At 40.4% G+C, this 27592-nt stretch overlaps 1 protein-coding gene across 13 annotated transcripts in view; it reads right to left on the bottom strand.

The window, feature by feature from the left end:
* Nucleotides 1–27592, bottom strand: part of adgrb1a (adhesion G protein-coupled receptor B1a) — a 563161-nt gene that overhangs the window by 263503 nt on the left and 272066 nt on the right. For all 13 annotated transcript variants that reach the window (XM_072569963.1, XM_072569962.1, XM_072569956.1 and 10 more), the window contains 2 exons: nucleotides 16708–16851; nucleotides 379–454 (listed from right to left, as the gene is read on the bottom strand). In XM_072569963.1, coding sequence (XP_072426064.1) covers nucleotides 379–454; nucleotides 16708–16851 — 220 coding nt within the window. The remainder of the gene's footprint in view (nucleotides 1–378; nucleotides 455–16707; nucleotides 16852–27592) is intronic.

The following is a 27592-nucleotide window of genomic DNA, read 5'->3' as shown; positions in this document are numbered from 1 at the left end:
TCAGATGCTGCCTGACCTGCTGTGCTTTTCTAGCACCACACTCTCGACTTCGAGTGATTGTCACGCAGCTAGATTAAAAATTGAACAAATTATTGAATTCCACTGAAGTCTTTCATATGAACATTATTTATTATAATTTTAGGAAAAGTATACTGGATAATAAAGGCCAAAAATAAAACACTCATTTAGCTCAGTGTCGCACCCTGCTATGTGAAGCAACTTAGGATGTGTTGTTGCATAAATATAAGTTTTTGTTGTTCATCCCACAAGTTTTCATCTCACATACTGGAACTATTTTACTCCTTTGAACATTGCTGTAGAGTCTGTTTGTTTTATCAATTTAAAATAACCTCAGTGAATAAGGTGAAACAGATTTACCTTTGAAGATCCAGAAATGCCCCCAAGTTTCTATACAGGACAGTTCCTATCACATAAACTGAAGATTCATCTGGCTCTGCAAATATAAATACAGATTTATCACTTACTTGTGTACAATTGTTGGGAAGCAGAGACAAGTTATTAACAATGAACTGAAACACAATTTCAAAGTAGTTAAAGACATCTTCCAAAAGAATTGAAGAAATCTTACAATCATTGTAGAATATATTCTTTGGGGAAATCATGTAAACTAGAAAATATTATTGCAGGAACTCTCTTTCATCTCTGACCTTTAATAGTCACTGCTCCTTTCAGGACTTGTTAAATCACATTGTCCACTTTGGCAAATTTTGACTTTAGTCATGCCCTTTAATTGTGATTTTAAATAACTGAATGAAGCTTGAAGACTTCTCATTCCTGCTGCACTCCCTCTCTCCTCACCCACGGCAACAGTCTTGAACTGTCATCCTATTCCCCAGTACCTTCAATGGTCACTAATGGAGCAGGTCTAAAATATTGAACTGCAATTAAATGTTTGGGAGATGTGAAACTATCTATGTTGCTTTATATATTCCATTCTCTTCTGCACCATTGTCCAAAGTGGGCTGGGTGGCACAGTGGCTCAGTGGTTAGCATTGTTGCCTTACAGTGCCAGCAACCCAGGCTCATTCCTCACCTGAGGTGAATGCCTGTGGAGATTGCACGCTCTCCCTGTGTCTGTGTGGGTTTCCTCCCATAATCCAAACATGTGCAAATTAGGTGAATTGGTCGTGCTAAATTGCCCATAGTGTTAGGTGCATTAATCAGGAGTAAATGTAGGTGCATGTGTCTGGGTGGGTTACTTTTCGGAGAGTGCGTGTGGACTTGTTGGGCTGAACGGCCTGTTCCCAAACTGTAGGGGATCTAATCAATATGATGCCAATTTATTTGCATCTGTTACAGAAGAAAATATAAAAGTCTTCTTTGGACAACAGTACAATGAACAATAGCAATTAACTTGGGATTTTAAATTAACTTGTGGGTTTAAAACTGAAATATATGGTTAAATAAAAAGATGCAAGTTCAATTGAATTCTTGACACTGAACACATCAGTAGATTGATCTAACAATATAATATGGCATGCTGCACTGTCAGAGGTACTGTCTTTTAGACCAGATATGAAAACAAGACCTTGACTGCCTTCAACTGTCCATAAGAGATTTTGTGACATGATTTCATGGTCAGTTCAGTTGTCTTCACCTGCCAGATAACGCTTACTTCATTTTCAATGGATCAGGACCCAGAAATGAACACTCAGCCCATGTGTTTAAGTGTCTCAAATTGTACTTCAGGTGTTAACTGACCGTCGCATTGCACAACGAGGGCAGCATGGTGGCTCAGAGTTATCACTGCTGCCTCACATGGCCAGGGTCCCAGGTTCGATTCCAGCCTCGGGTGACTGTCTGTGTGGAGTTTGCACATACTCTCCGTGTCTGTGTGGGTTTCCTCTAGGTGGTCCAGTTTCCGCCACAGTCCAAAGATGTGCAGGTCAGGTGATTTGACCATGCTGAATTGCCAATGGTGATAGGTGCATTTGTCAGAGAGAAATGGGAATGAGTGAATTACTCTTTGGAGGGTCGGTGTGGACTTGTTGGGCCAAAGGGCCTGTTTCCACACTGTAGGGAATCTAATCTGATGTGTTTGTGCAAATCCCTGCAATTGGCAGTATTATTTAAATTCAATTGTTTGGAGATTTCTGCTGAGCATCGTTAATTGTCAGAATCTTCAAACATTAGGACAAGGGAGATCGATATACCCATTCCCACATAAATTTAATCAAAACCCAACCTGAAAATTAACAATCTTAGAAAGGTGAAAATTTTAATGCAGTGAAAGCTATTTATCCACTTGTATAGGTAAATAGGCAAACTATTTCACTTAGCTGGCCAGCTTACCCTTAAAAAGTAAAGTTGCCATGTCTTACCAGACCAGGGCTGCTTACATTAGACAGAGAGACAACTGCTAGTGGTTAACCTGAAGGTCGTCATGCCTCAGACAAGGGAAGAACTTGAGAAGGAGAGTCCTTCATGGTAACCTCAACTGGTTGATGAGGTGGTTCAACCATAGAAATTGAATCCGTACTGTTGGCATTACCCTGCATTACAAACTAGCCATCCAAACAAATCACATCCATATGTCACTAATATCACTTAAACATAACTCACTCCAAGAGAATGGGGTCACTCTTGCCCGGATTGCTGTTTTACAGCTCACCTAGATTTACATTCCATTTCTGTCAAGGAATATGGAATCAGCTGGGCTTAAAAATACTTGCCATTTCTATCTACCTTCCACTAGGCAGCTTAGGTTAAAGTTAGGGCCTGCTTTTATATTCCCCGTTGCAATTTCCTTCAAATGTAAGCACTAAAAGAATCAAGCCAACTTGACAATTAACAGAAATTAAGAATGACAAATGAAAGGTACATTCTCACAGAAATCACATTCCAAAGGAACCTCAACCTTGACAGAAACAAAACAGTTCTAGTTCATCATGGATGTGCAGATTTCAAATATTTCTTCACAAAAGGGCTGTGTTGGCTTTTCATTGAAAATGTTTGACATCTCTCTCCAATTGCTGCTCCAGGAACATTCCATTCAGGGCAGCAGCAGGCAGAAGCCTTCAAAGTAAACTTGATAAAAGAAACCGATGTACAGGAGGAATGCCATTGTCTCCAGATCTCAGGATGTCAAAGACAGTCAAGGCTTTATAACAAGAGATTTGATCAGCCGATGTGTCAATGTAAGACAGTCCTCTACAGCAGCCAATAGGGTAAAAGGAAAAGTAGAATTTTACTGAAAGATGTGTGTGAAAAAATAGCAATTAAGTTATGATAAAGTGGACTGAGCAATACCAAACCATGAAATGAAATGCAGAAGTACACAGCATGCTTGCCAGCTTAGATTTGTTTACATACATGTTAATTCAAAACAGATTCTACTCCATGCACAGAATTTATCAGCTACAGACACTTTCATTTTAGTAATGGCTGAAATCTTCAGGTCCCAGGATGTTTGGAGACCAGAAGTATGATTGAAGGTGTACTTTGACACCTTGAGGAAGTCCAGATGCATGGACTTCCTAAATGAAAATGCTTCGGGAAGTTTTGACTTTTGATAGGAAGTTCCATTGCTTTGCGGAACACTTTAGTCAGAGCCTTCAGACCATTCCGTGGTAAGTACATTGCAGGATCACAAAATTGTTACATCTTACATAAATTAGAAGGACCCCATTCTGCTCATTGTGTCAGCACTGCCTCTTTCGGTATTTTGGATTAATGCCAACCTCGTGCCTTTTTCTATATTTCTCCTGTACATTACTTCTTTTTAAATAATCATCTAATCCCCTCTGTCTTGATTGAGCCTACTTCCATTATATTTCCAGGCAGCACAGTTCAGACCTGGACCACCTGCTGTGCAATCTTTGTATCGGCCCCTCACAATTTTTTTATTTTGCAATACACCTGAAAATTGTATGGGATGTGCAGTAACTATTTATGTGCAGTAACTATTTCTCCCTACCTATTCTAACCATCCTTCAGCTCTCCAAGGGAAACAAATACAACTTCTCCAACCTATCCTCAAAATTGAAGTTTCTCATGCATGGGACCATTCTCATACACCTTTTTAGCTCTCCATTCAATGCATTCACACCCTTGCAAAAGTGAGGTGCCTGGAACTATACACAATATCCATTTGAGGTCAAACCAATGTTACATGTAAGTTCAGCATAATATCTCTGTTCTTGTACTTTATGCCCTTGTAATGAAGTTTGAATACTATATGTCTCATTAATAACTCTCTCTACCTGTCCTGCCACGTTTAATGATTTATAAACATACACAACTCAGCTCTCTGTGCTGTTGCACATCCTTTAGAATAGTACATTTTATTTAATACTATCTCTCCACATTTTTATACCAAGTTGCATTACCTCATACCTCTGAGCCCTTTTCAAGTTCTACACTGTCCTCCTCAATGTTTACAATTCTCCCAAAGTTTGTGTTATCTGCAAACTTTGAAATCATTCCTTGCCCACCAAGATCTTATGTAGAACAAATACTGATCCCTGGGGAACTCCATTACAAAACTTCCTCCAGCCCCAAAAATATTGGTTAGCCATTGCTCTCTGTTTCTTGTCCCTAAGCCAATTTTATATCCGTATTGCTCTTGTCCATTGTATTCCATGGCCTATAACCTTTCTTCTAAGTTTGTGTGTGACACTGGATAAATTAAATTGGAATCCTTGTACACCACATCAACAGCCTTCCACTTACTAACCGTCTCTTTTACTCCTTTAAAAAAAACTTCACGTTAGCAACAAACTTCCTGTAACAAAATCATGCTGTCTCATCTGAATAAAACACATTTTTAACTGTGACTGTTAATCTAACCTGAATTATTGTTCTGAGATGTTTCCCCACTACTAAACTAAAATGACTGGTCTATAATTGCTGGTAATATCTTTACAATCTTTTTGATCTAGGATGTAATATTTGCAATTCACTAGTATTCCAACACTGAATTCATGGAAGATTGAAAGATAATTGCCAGTGCCTTTCAAAATTCTTCAACTCAGTTCACTTCCTTCAATATCATGCATTTCAACAGATCAAGGTGCCTTACAACTTTCAGTACAAACTGCTTATGCAATGATTCCCTCTAAGCAATTTTACTTCCTTCTGAAGACAGAGTTTCTTCCTTTGTTACACTAGCCTGGGTAGCATTTGACTTAAGATTAAAGATACAAGCTGCAAAGTGTTCATATAACACCATAACCATTTCTCTTGATACCCCATGTGACTTTGCATTTTGGTCCCTAATTGGTACTATTCCTCCTTTGCCATTATTTTACTAATACTGAGCTTAAACGAGTCTGTGGGATTTCTCTTTCTGTTAGCTTGCCAATCATTTTTTTTGTAATCTCTCTTTGCTTCTCTTATTTGCTTTGTTGCCTCCTTTCTGAACCTTCAGTATTTTCATCTTGGATCTCATTTGCATTTACGATCAGATACCTATGATAAACAAAGATTTTTTTTCTTCACTTTAATTTCTGTCCCCTTTCTCATTGAGAAAGCTCTGGATTTGTTTGTCCTACTTTTCCTATGTGAGAGAATATACCTTGACTGTGGGCTAATTATCTCCTCTTTGAAGAAAGTCCATTGTTCAACTATGGATTTTCCATCAGCCTTTAGTTCCAATCCATCTGGCCCAACTCTATTTTAGCCTCGTTGAAGTCCACTCTCCATCATTTAATTATTTTACTCTGAATTGACCAATGGCACCTTCCATCATCATCATCATCATCATAAACCTTGTGATACAATATTCACTTTCCCCACAAGGTTCCGCCACTATCACTTGACTTCCTTGACCCAACTCAGGTTGAGCAGTGCGTCCTTTCTTGGACACATATTGCTGTAGAAAATTATTCTGAACAGAATTGAAGAACGCCTGTCTCTCGCTGCCTGTTAAGCTTTCAATATCCCAGTCTTTATATGGGTAATTAATCTCTCCTATTATAAGTAGTCTATACTGTTTATATTTCTCAGTGATTTTCTTGCAACTTTGTTCCCCTGTATCTTTCCCATTAGTTGGTGATAGTAAATTGAGCTGTGCAATTCCAACTTCCTTACTCCTTAGGTTTAAACAAATAAATTCTCTTCCTGAATGCTCTGAAACATCCTGCAATGCTCTCCTTAACCAAAAACATCACCCCTTCTGCTTTCTCTCTTTCTTATACTTACTGAATATCTTGTAACCAGGAATGTTTTAACACTTAGACCTCTGTTTTCTTGAGTCATGTCTTCATTATCACAACAATATCATGATCTCATATGTCAATTTGTATCTGTAATTCCTCATTTTTTATTCATTAAACCCTGAGCCTTCACATACACTCTGCAGTGTAACACTGATCTGGGCTTCTCCTTTATTCCAACTCCACATATTAATTTACTGCTTTCTATTTGAGAGCAATCTGCTTCTCCCAACTTTTCATTCAGCCTGGTATTGATTTTTAATGTTTTCTTCTGGTTCCCACATCCTTGCTGACTTAAATTGTATGCTTCCACTGAGCAAAACGCTGCACAAGGAGCTCAGTCCCAGCTCTGTTCAAATGTAACCTATTTGCATAAAGCCCTGTCTCCTGCACATTCATCTCACCATCTGTCTAATCAACTTGCCTACATGCAACTTCGGACTCACAGCAATGTGGATGACACTTGTCAAGATTATTGGAGTTAAAATAAAGTTCACAATAGCAGGTGCTTTACAACCAATTGACTCACATCTTTCCTGTAAGGCCACTTTTAGATGTTTTCCAAACTCAGAGTACATCTGACTGTCCAAGCAGCCAGGAGGATGGTGGAAAACCTTAAGCCTTAGTCTGTCTTTTCACACACAGTCTAAGATAGCTCCTCCCTCAAGGGTCTGACTATTCTACACCACCAGCACCACCTCAACCAGCACCATCCTGCCCTGGAAACCAAGCACTGGATAATAACCCAGAGATGGTTTGATGGATCGGTATATCATGTAAAACTTGAGTAATTACACGTCTAACCTTTCCCATTATAATCCGCTCTGACTATTCAATGCTATCCCTTAATTTCCTCAACTGTCCAGAAAACACAAGTATGTTCTCTTCCAAGTGGATCTGACTACCACTCAATCACCTGATTATACTGACACCCTGACTATTCCCACAACAACCCAACTAACCTCTGACACATCAAATTCCCTGACCCACCCTAGCACAGTTATAGGACTGGACAAAGTCAGCAGGGATTTACAAAGGGAAATTATGCTTGACAAAACTATTGGACTTTTTAAAAGCTATAACCAGTAGAGGTGATAAGGGCAAGATAGGGGATGTGTTTACTTGGATTTTCAGAAGGCATTTGATAAGTTTCCACAAAAGAGATAATCATAAATAATTCACTCATATGGATTTCGGGGTAGGATACTGACATAGATAGAGAACTGGCTGGCAGACAAGAAACAAAGAGAAGGAAGAAACAGATCATTTAACAGAGTAGGTGGGAAGTGAACAGTTGGGTAGCCCAGGTATCTGCACTTAGATGCCAGCTATTTGTGATATATAGTAATAACTTAGATGTGGGAAATAAATGTAATATCTCCAAGGCAGATTATTATCTGAATGGAGATAGATTGGGAAAGGGGGAGGCTGCAATGAGACCCAGGTAGCCTTGTATACAAATCAATGAAAGTAAGCATGCAAGTGCAAGAAGGCAAATTGTGGGAAAAGATCAGCCACCCTACCTACCCACAGCATGGCCACACAGAACACTGAAATCAAGCCTGTTTAAACCATACAAGGAACACCCAGAATGCCTCAGCATTGACCAAATAAGCTGACAAGAGAAACCAGACATGACCATAGTCACTCGCAGACCAGTGAATACACTTACCAAAACAAACTAACAATAAGCTTCCTGGACCCGATCAACACAGCTGTTCCAAAGCCCTAAGGGCAGTCTCATACCCCAGTGATACCAAAGCCACACAAAGGACAGGTCACACAGAGAGGCACCAGAATACCTCGCTCACAGGAGAGAAACAATGGAAACACCATACTGCTTTAAAAGGGGCATTCTCACCTAACCTTGAAGAGACCTGAAATCTCCTGGTCCCATTAAGAACTATTTGATGCTGCCAGGATGCTACATTGTATCTACAGTCAGGACATTCTTCTGATTACCGCTTTGCAATTAACACCATCATAACTGGATTACTTAATTATCAAATACTTTGTATTTTCCCTATTTTTAATTAGCATCATTGTACAGGATTCCTATAAAACCTGGCTCGATTCTCAGTGTGAGGAAGAGAGCTTCGGCTACGTGGACAGACTGTCTGTGCTGTTTCAGCTTGGTCAGATTCTCTTCCGCAATATCACTGTGTTAATAAACTGTTTGTAAATTCCATTTTGATCTGTGTTTGTGTGATCTCTGCTTTATTGGGCTAATTTCTCCGACACAAATGGTATGTTGGCCTTTAGAGCGAGAGGATTTGAGTGCAAGAGCAGAGAGGGCTTGCTGCAGTTTATATCGGGCTTTGGTGATTCCACACCTGGATTACTGGGTGCAGTCTTGATTTTCTTATCTGAGGAAGGAAGTTCTGGCTTTGAAGGGGCTGCAACAAAGGTTACCAGATTGATTCCTGGGATGGCATGACTGATGCATGTAGGAAGTTCTGGCTTTGAAGGGGCTGCAACAAAGGTTACCAGATTGATTCCTGGGATGGCATGACTGATGCATGTAGAGTCTAGGTAAGTCTATATTCACTACAGTTTAGTAGGTAAAAGGGGATCTTCTAGAAACTTACAAAAGTCTAGCAGGACAGGGGAAATGTAGGAGACAGGACAGGACAGGGTAAATGTAGAAAAGATGTTCCTGGTGACTGGGATGTCCTGTACCAGAGGGCATAGTCTAAGGAGATGGGGTTGGCCATTTAGGACTGAGCTGGGGAGGAATTTCTTCACTCAGAGAGTGATGAGGCTGAGAATTCCCTGCTGCAGAAAGCAGCTGAGGCTAAAACATTGAATGTTTTAAAAAAGCAGATAAATATAGATTTTAGAACTAAAGGGAACAAACAGTATGAGAGAAATCAAGAACAAGGGTACTGAGTAAGATGATTTGCAATGATCATATTGAAAGGTGGAACATGTTTGAAGGACTGAATGGCGCATTCCTGCTCCTACCTTCTATGTTTCTGCTTTCACCTAACCCAAATGCTCTGCGACCCATCTTGAGTACCTTCAATCAACTGACAAGCCCCAACCCCCTTCACCCAAACTTGGTCCTAACCTGACAATCCCTCCAAAATGGATTACCTCATAACCAGACCCATCCTGACAGCCCATCTACCGTCCAACTCCAACCACCCATCCACCATCCAACTCAACCATCCTCTTCACCAGTCAACCAACTTGCACCTTATTTTCTAGCTATTGGCACCATCCTATCCACCTACACTCTCTCTCAGTCACCCACTTGCCCATTCAATAAAATTCAGACTGGACTTTTCAACTTGCCATTTGGCAGCTTATCCCATTGCGTTCTATCATAGTTCCTTCAGAAATGTCATGTTGCAAATTTCAGAAGGTGTTGAGACACCCGAGAAAAAATGTACACAGTATTGACTCAGGGCATTTTCAATGCAGCAGCAATCCAACCAGCATTATTACTGTTTGGCAGATTCAGGCCAATGTTTGCTGTATCTTAAGTTATTTTGAAAAATAAGTCGCAAACATTTCAGCTATCAATTTTTCATCAAGTTTATGAAAGTTTAAGTCAAGTGAAGGAAGCAGACCTCCATCCCTTAACTGTCTCTTGGTCAAAATCCAAGGACTCACTCCCTAATAACAGTCTAGATTTCCCCACTCCATGTAAACTGCAGTAGTTCAAGCATCTCACTAGCACCTTTTTGAGGGCAATTTAAGAGAGGCAATAAATGTTGGCACAGGCAGTTATGTTCATATCTGACAAATGAAGGAAAATAAACAGTAAATGATTTCTTATTTCAATTACTAGGAGAAAGTGAGGATGCTGGAGGTCAGAGTTGAGAGTGTGGTGCTGAAAAAGCACAGCAGGTCAGGCAGCATCTGAGGAACAGGAGAATCAACAAGTCTCTGTGCTGATTGGTCAGTGCATTCGGCTGTTAACTGAAAGGTTGGTGGTTCAAGACCACTCACAAATCGAGTGAGCACTGTTCTCACTTCATCAGATTTTCCTGCTCCTCAGATGTTGCCTAACCTGCTGTACTTTTCCAGCATCACACTCTTGACTCCTATTTGGATTGCACCCAAATTGATGTTTCAGTTTTTCTTTCGATGGTAAAGGTGTTGAGCAATGACCAAGGTATACTTGCTGCTGTATCCAAGTGGTGACCAGGTCACATGATGCTCCTTCAGTAACCTATAGCGGCCTCCACTCAGGTGAAATGAAACACTGTTGGCTCAAAAAAAAACCTCACATGATTTGCCTTTTATTTTAAAAGAAGGTTGAAATTCATCTCTCCCTAAATACAGGTGCCATGAATCTTTATCAGAATTGAAAAACTTCAGCTCATCCTCCTGACTTCAAAGTCTGCAGAACAGTCCATTCCACTGGGAAACACCAGTGACTGATCAATGCATGACATGGAGAACCACCGTGAAATTGTATGAAACTGTTGCTAAAGTATTCCTTTGGGGATAGTATTTGTATTCAATTCTTGTTTTCTATCACTCTGAAATGTCTACCGGTGTCTGATATAATGTTGCAAGCTCAGTACACAAGGGGCAAATCATATAAATGTTGCAGGTCTTAGAAAGCAGAACAGTGCTTTGTGACAGACTTATTTACTGCCAGATCAGGAGAACAGAATTTCAGCCTTGGGAATCTCAGCAGTGTACAGCATTGGGAATCTCAGCAATTTGTGTGTTAAAAGGGCTGGCCCTGCCAATGTTGGAGAACAGCTCTGAATAAATTGTCCACATATGGGAACTGTTCAGTATCCTAGCTGTCTTTTTGATTTGGTATGGAAGCTAATGAATTATTTTGCAATAAATCAAATTATCGGTATAAAGCTGACAATATGCTAGATTAACAGTAGTCCATGGAGTGAGCTGGCTGTTCCATGTAATTTTCCTTACTCAATTACATTTAAAAATATGAGAAAGCATAAGTGTCTGCAGCCCTTCAAACCTCCTTGTTCCAATATTTCAAACACAAAAACAAAAAAGAAGGAGCAGGGGTAGGGTATTTGACTCTTCAAGCCTCTCTGCCATTCAATATGATCCGGGCTGATCATCCTGGCTTTCTCCCAATACCCTTTGATCCGTTTAGTCTGAAGAAATATATCTATCTCTTGTTTTAAAAATTAATTAGCGGGAAGAGGGTGTTGCTGGCTATGCATTTATTGCCCATCCCTAATCTCTAGTTGAGAGTCAGCCACTTTGCTGTGGGTCTAGAGTCACATGGAGGCCTCATTAGATAAGGATTGGCAGTTTCCTCCCTTAAAGGACATTAGTGAACAAGATTCTTGAAAACATTCAATGTTTTACAAAGAACAAAGAGCAAAGAACAAAGCAAATTTACAGCCCAGGAACAGGCCTTTCAGCCCTCCAAGCCTGAGCCAATCCAAATCTACTGTCTAAACCTGTCGCCCATTTCCTAAGTATCTGTATCCCTCTGCTCCCCACCTACTCATGTATCTGTCCAGACACATCTTAAATGAATCTACCATGCCTGCCTCTACCATCTCTGCTGGTAATGCGTTCCAGACACCCACCACCCTCTGTGTAAAGTACATGCCACGTGTATTCCCCTTAAACTTTTCACCTCTCACCTTGAAAGCGCGACCTCTCATTATTGAATCCTTCACCCTGGGAAAAAGTTTTGACCCCAACTGCTTTCCGTGGCAGAGAATTCCACAGGCTCACTATTCTCATCATTTCTCCTCATCTTAATCCGAAATGTTTTACCCCATATCTTTAGACTGTAACCCTTGTATCTGGACTCATCATTCATCAGGAACATCCTTTCTGCCTAGTCCTGCTACAACTTCTCTCTAGTCTCTCCATACGTTAGTCCTGCCATCCCAGGAATCAGTCTGGTAAACCTCTGTTGTACTCTCTTCATAGCCAGAACCTCCATCCTCAGATAGGGAGATCAGAACTGCACACAATTATCCAGGTGTGGTCTCACTAAGGCTTATGTAATTGCAGCAAGACCTCTCTGATCCTGTACTCAAACCCTCTCGTTATGAAAGCCAACATGCCATTTGCCACCTTCACTACCTGCTGCACCTGCATGCTTTCTGTGTCTGGTGTAAAAAGACACCTTGGGTCTTTTGTACCTCTCTCTTTCCCAATATGTCACCATTCAAGCAATAATCTGCTTCCTTCTTTTTGCTCCCAAAGTCGATAACCACATATCTATCTACATTATACTTCATCTCCCATATATATATATACGTATATGCCCACTCAGTCAACTTGTTCAAATCACATTGAAGTATGTCTGCATTATTTTCACAGTTTACTCTGCCATCCAGTTTTCTGTCATCTGAAAATTTGGAGATGTTACAATTAGTTCCCCCATCTAAGTCATAAATCCATATTGTGAATAGTTGGGATCCAAACATAGCTGGGACTTTATCAAAGGTGTTCTGAGAGTCCAAGTAAACCACATTCATTGGTTCTCCTTTATCAACTCAATAAGTTACAATGGTTAGGACTAGCCATGGCTGAAGAAGCTCAAAATGCTGAATAAAAATTGAAAGAACCATAAAATGCTGAAAGCGGCTCTCAGTTGACATTAATGGCTAGGAAAGAGTTAGCTGAAATAGTATCTTCCATATTCATTCTTCGAAGTTATGAAGCCTTTCTAAAAGGAGTATATCCATGTTAACAAGATTAAAACAAGACACAGTGGATGTTGTGAATGTGAACAATGGACTCTGTTGAAACAGAAGCAAATGCAGCTGCTTGTATAGAGACATTTTGGTAGGGGACATCGTTGAGAAATACTGACAGAAGCCTCCATGCCAGGCTGGTCCAAAGTCTGTTATTGATCATGGGATAGAAGGGAAGGCTCTGACCTACATTCATTAACACCCCCAGGTAATTGTATCCACAGATGATAGATATGAAACATGAAAGGTATTAATGAATTTAACTGCACTTGCATGGATTTTCAGTCTAAGGCAGATGGAGCCCCATTGTTATTGACAGAGGAGTACTGAATAACTGGTACAGGAGCTGAAGTGTGGAATGTGATCGAATAATATGAATTGTGGTGGCCCAACGAAATGTGATGGGGTGTCTGAAAAGTACCTGATTACATGGGAAGACCTAAAGCTGTCTATTAACTGATCATGCAGTCCATGACTAATCTGATTGCAAATGTATAAATACATATGTTTCCCTTTGTTCAGTGAAGAAGCTTCTGTACATCCTTGAGATTTTCTTCCCACTAGTGCAAAACAATAAAGCTCTTTGACAACGAAGTACACCCAAGTGTCAAGCAATTAATTAATTAAGTCATTACGCCCCTACATATCCATGAAAAATTCCAGTAGATTTGTCAAACATAATTTACCTTTCATAAATCCATGCTGACTCTGTCTAATCCAGTCATTGTTTTCCAAATTCATAGCAATTAAATCTTTTACAAATGATTCTAGCATTTTCCCTCCTATTGATGTCAGGATAACTGGTCTATAATTCTCTAATTTCTCTCTACTGGCTTTTTTGTATAATAGATTTTTATTAGATACCCTCTAATCCACTGATCCAGAGTCTATAGGATCATGAAAGGTGACCACCAATGCATCCATTAGTTCTAGAGTCACTTCCTTCAATGCTCTGGGATACAGATTATTGAGTCCTGGGGACTTATAGCCCTTTAATTCCAACTTTCCTAGCACCACTTTCTTACTAATTCTGATTTCCTACAGCTCTTCTCTCTCACAAGACCCAGTGTTCCCCAATATTAGTGGGACATTATTTGTGTCCTTCTGTATGAAGACAGAACCAAAGTATATATTTAATTGGTCAGCCATTTCTTTGCTCCCCATTATAATTTCCTGTTTGTGACTATAAGGGACCTACTTTTGTCTCACTTTCTTTTTCTCTTCACATACCAATAGAAGCTTTTACAATCAGTTTGTGAGAATTGGATGCACAATTATAATGGGACAGATTGGAAAATATTTCCTGTCTCATATTTTTCATCTTTTCAGATACAGAATCAATTATCGTAGGCTGCATTGAAATTGTTTCATGTCCTCAGGGAAGTTTCTGTAAATGTGTTGCTTGGTCCTTTTCTGAAATACTGAATTGATTGTAAAACTAATATTCAACATTTTCCTTGTTGGGCATAAGTGGAGATGGATTAGACAACTCTTGGAGACACGTACTTGGATAGTGATATATGGTTGTTCCGTGCCCATTCATTTTAACTTCAGGTTTCAAAATTACATAACTGCATATAGCCAGTACAAAATGTGCTATTCACTGTCTGTCTCAAAAAGGGGTCCAAGTTCATGGAGGACCAATACTAATTAACATTACACCGGATGACTTAAAGTCAGTCTACTGCTTGAGACATGAAGTTTCACATCATGGAAAGAGATCCCTTGGCCCAGAGTGCCTATACCAGTTATCAAGCATCCATTTCTTCAAATTCTAATTTCCTACACTTGGTCCACGGCTTGTATCCAGCATTTCACATACTCATCTCAATAGCTCTTAAAATCTTGAATGTTCCTGCCTCCACCATCCTTTCAGGCAGTGAGTTCCAGATAACCATACACTCTGGGTGAAAACATTTTTCATCAATCCCTTCTAAAACTGCTACAACCATTGGGGTTGATCCCTCGACTAAGGGTCAGTGTTTCTTCCTATTCAGCCTGAATTTGCCCCTCAGAACTTTGTACACCTCAGATGCCTCCTCAGCTTTCTCAGCTCTAAGGAAAACTATTCCAGCCTCGCTAATATTTCTTCATAGCTGAATAGCTTCATGCCAGGTAATATCCTGGTGACTCTCCTCTGCACCATCTCAGGTCCAATCACATCCTTTCTAAAGTGTGACATCAGAACTGCACACAGTGCTCTAGCTCTGGCCTACTTAATGTTACATACTGCTCCAATATAATGTCCCTATTCTTGCATTTAATGCCTTGACTAATAAAGGTAAGTATCCCATATGTCTTTTTGCCAACCTTATTTACCTGTCTTCTGCCTTCAAGGATCTATGGACATTTGAACCAAGGTCCCTCTGATCCTCTGTACTTCCTAAGAACCTACCATTGAGTGTACAATCCATGTTGGTACAATCCCTTGTTTTCACAGAAACATGTTGGCTCTGCACTCTCACTATTACCCTTTTGATTGTCCCCAACTGCTCTGCCATTGGGTTTTCCTACAAGTAGCTTTTCCCAGTCACATTGGCCAGGTTCTGACTTATCTTATTAATGTTAACTTTGCTTAAATTTAGAAACTTTATTTCTGGTCCATTGTATATATTTGGGTTCCCATAGTCAACATTATCACCGCTACTTTTCTTGATTCACATCAATCACCTAGACTTTGAAGTGCAGTTCAATTTCACTATTTACAAATACCTGAATAATGGAAGCATTATGAAATGCAAGGACGATGGTGGGCAATTAGGTGACTGATGAAATTCAACGAAGAAAATTATAAAGTGGTCTATTGTGTTAGGAAGAATGAGGAGAGGCACCATAAAATGAAGGGTGCATTTGCAATGGGATGTGGGAGGCTATAGGTTGTGTAAGTACTGACAGGATGGGAGTTTCAGACATTGAAGGAATGCTGACATATTTCCAAGTCACGAAAGTAAGAGCACTTGCAGAGGATATTGCAAGCGGTGGTGTTCCCTTGCAAAAGTCCTCTTAGGTGGCAGTGGCCACAAAGTTGTAAGCTGGTGTCAAAGGACACTTGGTGAGTTCCTGCAGCAGAATTTGTACATAGTACACACTAGAGCCACTCTGAATCAGTTATAGAGACAGTGAAGTTTGAAAATGGTGGATGAGGTGCATGTCAAATGAGCTACATTGTTCTGGATGGTGTTGAGCTTCTCTAGTGCTGTTGGAGATGCACTGATCCAGGAAAGTGGACAGTATTCCATTATTTTCATGATTTGTGCCTTGTATATAGTAGACAGGCATTGGGGAGGTAGGAGTTGAGTAACATTCCTCCTGTCTGACCTGCTATAATAACCATAATATTTATTTGGCTTCATTCAGGGCTGTGCTGTGATTCTAGGCAAACAGGATTTTGTTTGTATCATTAGGCCTTGATTTCCAGATGAAAAAGAGTCCATAATTTTGAACAGGTAGGTATTCAGATATGCTGCAGTTGACCCATTTTGAAATGAAGCAATTGCATCACTGATGTTCACAAGTGAATCAATTTTGAGGCTGTACTAGCCTCTGAGCTCAAGTAGGTGGCTGTGTGGACCGCACTATGAAAGATTGACTAATAGTCTATAATGATATGTGTGTCAGTATAAAGTAGCAGGTACCGTCCTAATGTTCCAATTTGCTTTGTGCAATCTTTGAAGAGCAGTCATTGCTGTTGTGCAGGAGAAAAAAGCAACTAAATCCAATATAATATGCTTGATTTTGCAAAGGTGAAGCAGTTGCCTTTCAATAACAATGCGATTAGCCCCAGAGTGCTTTCAATATATTGACTGACACTTGTATAGCAATCACTGAATCTCCAACACTAAAAGGAAATGTTTACAATGCCACCTTACCTGTCAATCCTGCAGAAAAAATAGTTTTCGAAACAGTCACTTTGTCCTCAGAATTCCTTGCCCAGTCAACCATTCCTCTCCATCCTTTCATTGGGAAATTGATATCCGTAGCTCCAACGGCTGGCCGTTTATAAATACAGATCACTGGAAAAGAAACAAGGATTAAGATTTTTGCTAGACAGAACCTCACACATTGGTGAAAAGTGATTGATACATTGTCAGGGATGCTGTTAAGTTGTGACCATTCAGACTGTTTGTGTGGAGTTTGCACAATCTCCCCGTGTCTGTGTGGGTTTCCTTCGGGTGATCCAGTTTCCTCCCACAGTCCAAAGATATGATGGTTGGTTGGATTGGTCATGCTAAGTTATCTGTAGTGTTCAGGGTTGTGTAGGTTAGGTGATTTAGCCATGGGAAATGCAGGGTTACAAGGATAGGGAAGGGGGAAAGCGTGGTGTGTCTCGATGGGATGCTCTTTGGAAGGGTTTGTGGATTCCATAGGCTAAACGGTCTGCACTGTAGGGATTCTTTGATTCTATGAAGTAAACTGAGCAAGGTCAAGATTGCTTTATATCTTTTCACCACAGGATACAACAAATAAAATATCAAGGCGTCTTTGAAATTCCCTCCCCCGAATTTTCAAATATATTTTCTTTCCTCCCTGCATTTTCACAGCATTGAAATCATGGGGTGAATTTAATATCAAAGGTGGAAGCCCCCAGGATTGAAAATGTGTCCCAAGCCTATGTGTATATACAGTCAGACATTTGGAAGAACTTTACCAGTAGCGGCCAATTAAGAGACTGGAACCAAGACTTCCATCATTAACTGTCAGTAGCTTACCTCTCAGAGGTTAGAGACAAAAAACTTCAGATACTGGAATCCAAGGTAGACAAGCAGGCAGCTGGAAGAACACAGCAATCCAAGCAGCATCAGGAGTGGAGAAGTCGACATTTTGGGTGAAACCCTTTTTTATATGGCTTCCCTAGCACCCATCCCCAGTCCTGAAGAAAAGTTACACCCAAAACGTGGTCTTCTCCAACTCCTTACACTGCTCGGGTTGCTGTGTTCTTTCAGCCTCCTGCTTGTCTACCTCTTAGGGGTGGCAGCCCAAACAGAATGTCTGCTGTTCCACAGGGTCACCAGGAGAAGTGACTGCTACTAGACCTTGATGAGCTGTGCACAATTCCAACATTTACCAATACCCAAATATTGGAAGCATTGTGAAATACAAGGAAGACGGTGGGCAATTAGGTGACAAATGAAATTTAATGAAGAGAGTTTGTAGGAAGTAAGGAGGGGATACCTCCATATTGAAACATCCTTGCAGGTTCAGAATTGTTCTGATGTGCCACAGCAAGTTGGCAGGGTGGCCAATGTGATTAGAGGGTGAGTTGTCCAGTCAAGTCTTAGGGATGGATGTTACCACTATGAGACCCCTCCATGGGAAATAGAAAGTAAATGCCCATCTACCCTGGAAGCTTGGGAGTTTAATTCTGAAGTGAAAGATAGTCTTCTGCTATAGCGGGAAACATATCAGTAAATTCCCAACTGTATCTGGCTTCTTCATCAAAATCATTGGTAGCCCATAATACTTCTTAACTATCTTATCTAACAGAGCTATTGCCGTGGATTTATGGACATGCACTCTAATGTCCCTCAGATCCTCAGTACTCCATAGGGCTGTCACATTCAATGTACAATATCTTGCCCTGTTAGTCTTTTCAAAATACATCTTCTCACACTTTTTGGGATTAAATTCCATTTGGCACTCTTTAGGCCATCTGACCAGCACATCTATATTTCCCCATATTCTAAAGCATTCCTCCTTGCATCATCAATTTTCATGTCATCTGCATCTTACTGATTATACATCATATATCATATCTCCTTCATGATTAAGTCTATGAATATGAATCAACTGAACCATTCCCATCTACACACCAAGTCACTTCCTTGAAAAACTCAAACAAATTTATTCAAAATGATCTCCCCCTTACAAAGCTATGGAACCTCCAAGTGCAGACTAATATTGCCACTCACAAATGTTTTTCAATAATTTACCTATTACAGATGCTGGACTCATTGGTCTGTATTTTCCTGTCTCCTCCTACCACCCTTCTTGAATAATTGCATCATATTAGCTGTCCACCATCATCTGGCACTTTTCCTGTGACCAGATAGGATTTGAAATTTAATGCAAGTGAGGCTACAATCCTTTGCCTTGCTTCACACACCAGCCTTGAACGTGTATCATCTGGATCTGGAGATTTATCCACTTTCAAATTTGTCAAAGCTGCTAATATTTCCACCCTCTCAATACTAATTTGCTTCAGTATGTCACAAAACTCCTGGATTTGTATACCTGCATCATCCTTCTCTATTGTGAATAAAGATGCAAAGTACTCATTTAAAACCTCAGTATGACCAAGACACTGCTGCTCCTGACTTTGAAATGTCCCATTGCTAGCAAAAAGTGCAGGGATTAATATCTGAAATCATGTTAAAAGCCTCCCTGCTTCACTGCCTGCTTCCGATGAGATGGAAAAACTCTGGTCTTTGAATCAAATAATGATTTCAACTTCATTTCCAATTTTCTGCGTGCTCCCTATGCACCTTGAAACCAAGATATTTTCTATCTCAGTTTTAAGCTGATTCAACAAGGGAGCATTCACAGCCCTTTGGGGCACAGAATTTTAAAGATTCACTAAAGTTTGAGTGAAGAAGTTTCTCCACATTCCTGTTTGAATTAATTCACATCTTATACCGAGACTGTGTTCTCATGGTATTGCCATGTTCACTAAACAGAGGAAATAAACTCACTGTCTACTCTGTATTACTCCTTTGGAATACAAAGACACAAACAAGGAACAAGAGTAGACCATTTGGCCCTCAAGTCTGCTCCACCGTTCAACAAGATGTTGACTGATCTGGTTTTACCTCAACTCTACATTCCTACATGTCTCCTGGAATCTTTCATCCCCTTGGTAATATGCCTTAGCAAAATGTGAAGCTTTCCTTTTTGTAAGGGAATTCCTGAGACTCTCAACCCTCTGCAAGAGCTTTTTTATTTCTTATCTCTGTCTTAAATGGGTGACCCCTTATTTCCAAACTGGACATCTAGTTCTAGAATACTGTATGTTGCAACAAGACCACCTCAGCCTCACTGAACATGGACTACTTCAGTATCTGTGGAATCAAAAACAGTACTGAACATTATGCAATTATTAGCAAACATTCCTACTTCTGACCTTCTGATGGAGGAAGTTCATTGATAAAGCAGCGGAAGATGGGTGGGCCTAGGATAATACTCTTAGGAACTCTTGTACAGATGTGTTGGATCTGACTAACCTTCAACCATATCAACCATCTTCCTATCTGCCAGGTATGACTGCAACCAGTGGAGAGTTTGCCCCGTTTCCCACTGATTCCAGTTTTACTATGGTTCTTTGATGGCATAATTGATCAAATACAGACTTGACGTCTAGGGCTGTCACTCTCACCTCACCTCTGGAATTCAGCTCTTTTGTTCATGTTTGAAACAAGGTTGTAATGAGATCAGGAGCTGAATGGTCTGGCGGAAGCCAAACTGGGTGTGACTGAGTAGGTTATTATTGTGTAGGTCACATTGTTGATGACACCTTCCATCACTTTGCTGATGATTGAGAGTAGACTGATAGGGTGGTAATTGGCCAGCATTTATTGTCTATCACTAGTTGCCCTTGAGAAGGTGGCACTGAACTACTGCAGTCTACCTGCTGCTGGTTGACCCACAATGCCATTAGGGAGGAAATTCCAGGATTTTGACCCAGTGACAGTGAAGGAATGATGATATATTTCCAATCAGGACGGTGATTGGCTTGGAGGGGAACTTGAAAGTGATGGTGTTTCCATGTACCTGCTGCCCTATCCTTCTAGATGAAAGTGCTGTCTAAAGATCATTGATGAATTGTCCACCACTATTCACACCTGGATGGGACAGAGCTTAGATCTGATCAGTTGGCTGCGAGATCATTTAGCTCCATCTATCACTTGGTGCTTCCATTGTTTGGCATTGAATTAATCCTGTCTGGTAGCTTCACCAATTGATGCCTCATTTTTCAGTATACCTACTGTTGTTTCTGGCATGCTTTCCTGTACTGTCTATGGAACCCGGGTTGATTGCCTGGCTGGATGGTAATAATTGGGTGGGGAATATAGAGCCAGATTGTGTTGCAATATGATTCTACTGCAGATGGCCCACAGGGTCTCATGGATGCCAACTCTTGAGTTGCTATATCTGTTTGAAGACTGTCCCATTTAGCATGGCGATAGTGTCACATAAACAATGAAGAATATTCTTAACTTGAAGGAGAGACTTTCTCTTCACAAAGAGTGTGCAGTGGTCACTCTTACCAATACGGTTATGGACAGATCCATATGCAGTTGGTAGATTGATAAGGATGAGGTCAAGTTTTTTTTCCCCTGTTATTGGTTCTCTCCACACCTACGGCAAATTCTTGTGCCTTGTAGATGGTGGACGGGTTTTGGGGAGTCAGGAATGATTTACTTGCCACTGGATTCCAAGCCTCCGACCTGTTTTTTTTTAGCCACAGTACTTATCTGGTTAGTCCAGATCAGTTTCTGGTCAATGGTAACTATCAGGATATTGATACTGAGAAATTCAGTGATGATGATACCACTCAATGTTCAGGATCATGTTTAGATTCTGTTCCATTGAAGGTGGTCATTCCCTGGCACTTGTGTGGATTATTGTCCCTTGCCACAGCTCAATCAAGGCCACTACCTGATAATAGGCTCGCGGGCAATTGGAGCTCCCTGCTCTAAAAACTGATCCACAGCAATGAAAAGGCTACAAATTTTCACGTCTAACCTGTCATCCCTACCTGCTTGTGGCCCTTTTAATGGACACTTCTACACAGGCAGTCTGCTCAGATGTCTGACTTCACAATTCTGACTTCTCTTCATGGGGCTGCCAGCTAGATACCGCTATCTTCCTTCAGTAGGAGTGCTGATGACATGGACTCTAATGTTGCAGTCCCAATGTTCTCCATATCTTTTCCCGACTGAATATAAATCTTTGGTAATCTAAATTGCCTGCCTATGCACAATTAGTTCTTGATACTTAGCGGTTAGAAATTTCACTGTGAACTTGCTCGCTTATTTCAAGTTCCATTGAATTAACATTCAACTCTGTGCATTGGGTTTTAAATTAAGAAATTATCTCAAGTAAGAGTACATACGATTGAGGGGTGATCTGATTGAAGTGTTTACGGTGTTAAGGGGGGAATCAATACGGTAGATACAGAAAAACTAGTTCCTCTTAATAAATACATTAAGGATGAGGCTTGCTTTTTGAATTGAGCTGCATTTTAAGATGAAAATTAGATGACATTTCAACATGTTACAGAGATTACAAATTCCAAATCCTCTCCAGGGTGGCTCAGTGATTAGTACTGTCAGTGCCAGGGACCTGGGTTTGATGCCACCATCGGGTTGTCTGTGTGGAGCTCACACATTTGCCCTGTGTCTGCATGGGTTTCCTTCATGTGCTCCAGTGTCCTCCCACAATCCAAAGATGTTCAGGTTAAGTGGATTGGCTATGGGAAATTGTCTGTAGTGTCCAAGGGTGTGCAGGCTAGGTGGGTTAGCTAATGCAAATTGTAGGGTTACAGGGATGGGGTGGGTCTGGGAGAGATGATCTTCAGAGAGTTGGTGTGGACCTGATGGGCTGAATGGCCTGCTTTCATACTGTATGGATTCTAAGAAAGGTGGTGAATGTGGGAACATTTGGAATTTTTAATACTGAGATGGCAGATTTTGAAGACAGAAAAAAAAACACATTTTACTTGTCTTATATGTTTTTTCTTCTGAATCACTAAGTATCTGACAAAAGGTAGCTGGAGTTGAAGTATGGATCAGCAATTTTAACAACTTGAAAGTGCAGAATAAAGGGCCAAGGAACACTGTATTTAGTGACAAGAACATTTCCAGCAATCATTAAACCATGCTTTGGCATCTTCAGGGAAGTAGACAAAAAGATGTGCAAAAAAGTATGCACTTAAACAAGTCTCTGAGTTAGAATGAGTGGGCAAAACATACATTTCATGTTGAATCCTTACATATTGAATCGTACTTGTTTTATATGGCATTCTACTAAGAATTAGGGATAAAATCTACCTGTTAAGAAAGTAATAAATATTCGGTTTGAAACAAACAAAAACATCTAAGTTCTTTCTGATTATTTTCAATTAATTCAAAGAGGTAAAACTACATCGAGGTGCGTCGGCTGAAAACGATGGTGTTTAACATTAACAAAGAGACAGAAATTAATAAAAAAAATCCCTTTGAGCAAAAAATGCTTTACAGGACTCAATTAATGCAAGTGTACATTTTGTGCACATGCTTATTGAGATATTGCTAGAAAATATGGCCTTTCCTTTCAGAGCTGCATTCTCCAGATAGCTTCAATTTATTATGTCAAACCCTTAAAAATTATAGCACTCCAAACACTTAATTTTCATAACTAAAGCCAGATGATACAAACACATTGAATTATTCAACATAATGCATTTTCAGGTAATGAGCACTGCATTATTTAATAAAAAAATCGGGAAAAACATGAATCTACATAAATAATGACACAACTGTAAAATGGCTAAAAATATGGAAATTAAGTACAGAGATATTTCCGATTAAGGTATTATGACTCTAAGTTCTGTACAAAATGTACCCTATTGTGTTTCTCAATTAAATAATTTGAATCCCATTTGATTCGTAGCTTCAGCAAGTTATGGAATAACTAAAAGGATTCTGGATTAGTGGTGCTGGAAGAGCACAGCAGTTCAGGCAGCATCCAAGGAGCTTCGAAATCGACGTTTCGGGCAAAAGCCCTTCATCAGGAATAAAGGCAGTGAGCCTGAAGCATGGAGAGATAAACTAGAGGAGGGTGGGGGTGGGGAGAAAGTAGCATAGAGTACAATGGATGAGTGGGGGAGTGGATGAAGGTGATAGGTCAGGGAGGAGAGGGTGGAGTGGATAGGTGGAAAAGGAGATAGGCAGGTAGGACAAGTCCGGACAAGCCATGGGGACAGTTACTGAGCTGAAAGTTTAGAACGAGGGTGAGGTGGGGGAAGGGGAAATGAGGAAACTGTTGAAGTCCACATTGATGCCCTGGGGTTGAAGTGTTCCGAGGCGGAAAATGAGGTGTTCTTCCTCCAGGCGTCTGGTGGTGAGGGAGCAGTGGTGAAGGAGGCCCAGGACCTCCATGTCCTCGGCAGAGTGGGAGGGGGAGTTGAAATGTTGGGCCACGGGGCGGTGTGGTTGATTGGTGCGGGTGTTCCAGAGATGTTCCCGAAAGCGCTCTGCTAGGAGGCGCCCAGTCTCCCCAATGTAGAGGAGACTGCATCGGGAGCAACGGATACAATAAATGATATTAGTGGATGTGCAAGTAAAACTATGATGGATATGGAAGGCTTCTTTAGGGCCTTGGATAGAGGTGAGGAAGGAGGTGTGGGCGCAGGTTTTACAGTTCCTGCGGTGGCAGAGGAAAGTGCCAGGATTGGAGGGTGGGTTGTTTGGGGGCGTGGACCTGACCAGGTAGTCGCGGAGGGAACGGTCTTTGCGGAAGGCGGAAAGGGGTGGGGAGGGAAATATATCCCTGGTGGTGGGGTCTGTTTGGAGGTGGTTTTTTATTGGTACTGGAAGAGCACAGCAGTTCATTTTTTAGTGGTGCTGGAAGTGCACAGCAGTTCATTTTTTAGTGGTGCTGAAAGAGCACAGCAGTCTAATAACTAAAGGGATTCATTTCCTGCATAGGTATCTACTACCTAAGATTGCAGAATGGAGATTTCATGTTGATGTTCAGAGAATTCAGAGCAAATTCATATTGACATTATTCACATCTTCATTCCATTGAAGTTTATGCATTTATTGCCTTACTCATCTCTGTATCTGTAACTTCTTCTAGTCCTGAGAATTTTTAGGTTAATTGTATTCCACCAATTCGAGCTGCATCAGCACCCTAATTTCCAATAGATTTATCAAAGGCAGAAATGGTTTCAACTGGAAAATGGGACTAGTTTAATCTAGGATATCTGGTCGGCATGGATGAATTGGACCGAAGCGTCTGTTTCTGTGATGTACACCTCTCTGATTCTATGATTCTAAGCTTGTGTCCTAAAAATTGGTATTCTCTCCCCATATTTCCTAGCCTTTTTTTCTCTTTTCTCTTTAAGGCAATTATTTAAAACTAACTTCTTCCAGTAAGCTTTTAGACATCTGCCTCTATATCTCCTTAAGTGACCAACTGCTTGATTTAGCAGCACTCCTACGAAACAACACAGATTTTTTTTATATGTTGATGCTGAAGGTGCTGTATAATACAAGTAGTCATTGTATTTGGAAGATCATTCCCTCTGGTAACAGTTACCTAACATACTAGTCTACAGCTGTCATTGATTAACAGTGCAGACTCAATGGGCTGAATAGCCTCCTTCTCCGATATCTGCCAGTCTAGTTCTACAACTGCACTTAAGTTCACTCGAAAAAGGAGAATGAAAGTGCAGAATTTGAGAAGAGGGAACTTGAGGTTCTTGAGCAGATTGGTTTGCGTAGCGGTGAGATATTGGAAGCTTTGGCAGGCTTAAAGATCAACAAATCCCTAGATCTGGATGATTTGTATTCCAAGCCACTCTGGGAGGTGAGGGAGGAAATACAGGAGCTCTGACCCAAATTTTAATTCCTCTCTGGTCACTTGGGAGGTGCCAGAGAACTGGGAGGACAGTTAATGTGCTTTCTGTTATCAAGATTGACAACCAGGGAATTATAGCCAGTGAGTACATCAGTAGTCAGGAAACGGTTAAAGAAAATTCTGAAGGAGAGAATTCATCTCCACTTGGAGAGGTAAGGCTTCATCAGGAATAGCCAACACAGCTTTATTAGAATTAGGTCATGCTGAACAAATTTCATTGAATTTTAAGGAGATTATCAGGAGTGTTGATGAAGGTAGTGCAGTTGATATTATTATAAGGATTCCAACAAAATGTTGTACAAGGTGCTACACTGGAGGCTGAAAAAGATGATAATAGTAAATTGGATCCAGGGTAATGTGGAAAGATAAGTCCAAAATTGGCTTAGGAAGAAATAGAAGGTAGTGCTTAAAGGAAACTTATGAAACTAAAGACTGACATTCAGTGGCATGCCACTGAGTCAGTGTTGGGTCCCTTATTGTTCATAATATACAGAAACGCTAGAGTTAGAATATGGGGAAGATGACAAGTAAGTTTGCCATTTACTCAAAGATTGGACCAATGGTTGAAAATGAGAAAAAAATGTTAGGTTACAGGAAATATAGACAGGTTGATCAGATGTGTAGATCAGTGGCAGATGTAATTGTCTTCATTAGGTGTGGCACAGATTATAAGTTCAAGGAAGTTATGTTACAGCTGTACAAGACTTTGCCTGGATCCTCAGGTGTGTTTGGCTAAGTACAAGATCTATTGAGATATTTGGATATTTTTTCTCTGCCACAAATCTGGCCATAAACCAGGCAGCTCACACCTTTATATAATTCTGGCCCATGTCTGTTCCTATTGAGTAACTATGGTTTTCAATTGTTTAATATCAGCCTGTGGCACCATAAGAAAGTGAATTTTGACTGTAGACATACAATTCCTATGGCACACCACCTTATGTGTTCTCGATAAGCAGAATGTATTCATAGCAATTATGTTTCCGCTTAATGTGGAATACCTGACACTGACCTACATCAGAGAAGCTAATAACACAGAACATCAAGGGACTCTGGATACTGATTTAATATCACACTAAACTCAACACAATATGAAACGGATGGAAAGGTCCTGGAGGGGGTGCAGTGAAGATTTGCAAGGATAATACCAGAAGTCCATGGATACATATGTCAGGAAATATAGACAGACTTGGTTGTTTTTCTCTTGTCAAAGGATTAAGGAATGACTAAATCAAAGTTTTTAAACTTCTGAAATAATGCAGGTTCTCTTAGGAACAAAGGATTAGGCCATTCAGCCCCTCAAGCCTGTTTCACCATTCAGAGAGATCATGGACTGTGGCCATATTTCTTAATACTCTTACTTAATAAAAGTTTATCTATCTCAGATTTAAAATTAACAACTGATCCAACATTCTCTGCCATTTGTGGAAGAAAGTTCTAATCATCTATAACTTTAGTCTGTAGAAGTGCTTCCCAAGATCTCTGCTGAACGGTTTGGCCCTGGTTCTCAGACTATGACCCCTAACTCTACAATCCCCAAACAGTGAAATAGTTTATCTTTACCTACCTTGTATTTTCCTGATAATATCTTGAAGACTTCCACTGGATCACCCCTTAACTTTGAAATTTTAGAGAAAACCGTTTTAATTTGTATAATCTATCCTCATAATTTAACACCTGAAGTCCAGGTATCATTCTTATAAATCTACATTGTACTTCTCCCAAGGTCAATATATCCTTCCTAAGGTGTGGTGTCCAGACCTGCTCACAGTATTCCAAGTGGAGTCTAACCAGGATTTTGTATAACTACAGCATAACTTCATCATTGTACTCCAGTCCTCCAGGTATGAAGGCCGGCATTCTATTAGCTTTCTTGATTTGTTTCTGCAGCTGCTTGTGACATTTTAAAGAGATAAGCACCTGGAACCCAAGTATCTTTGAAAGTCCACTGTATTAACTTCACACCATCTAGAAAATACCTTGATCTATGCTGTATTGGTTCAAAGTAAATAGGCTCACCCTTGCTGACATTGAACTCAATCTGCCACAGTTTTGCCCATTATTCAGTCTATCATATCCCTTTGTGCTTTTACTGTATCATCTATGCCGTCTACATTGGCAACAATCTTTGTGCCT

The sequence above is a fragment of the Chiloscyllium punctatum genome, chromosome 5 (assembly GCF_047496795.1).
Source record: "Chiloscyllium punctatum isolate Juve2018m chromosome 5, sChiPun1.3, whole genome shotgun sequence".
NCBI lineage: Eukaryota > Metazoa > Chordata > Chondrichthyes > Orectolobiformes > Hemiscylliidae > Chiloscyllium > Chiloscyllium punctatum.
Note: the sequence above shows the minus strand (reverse complement) of the source record. Positions and strands in the feature narration are given on the sequence as shown.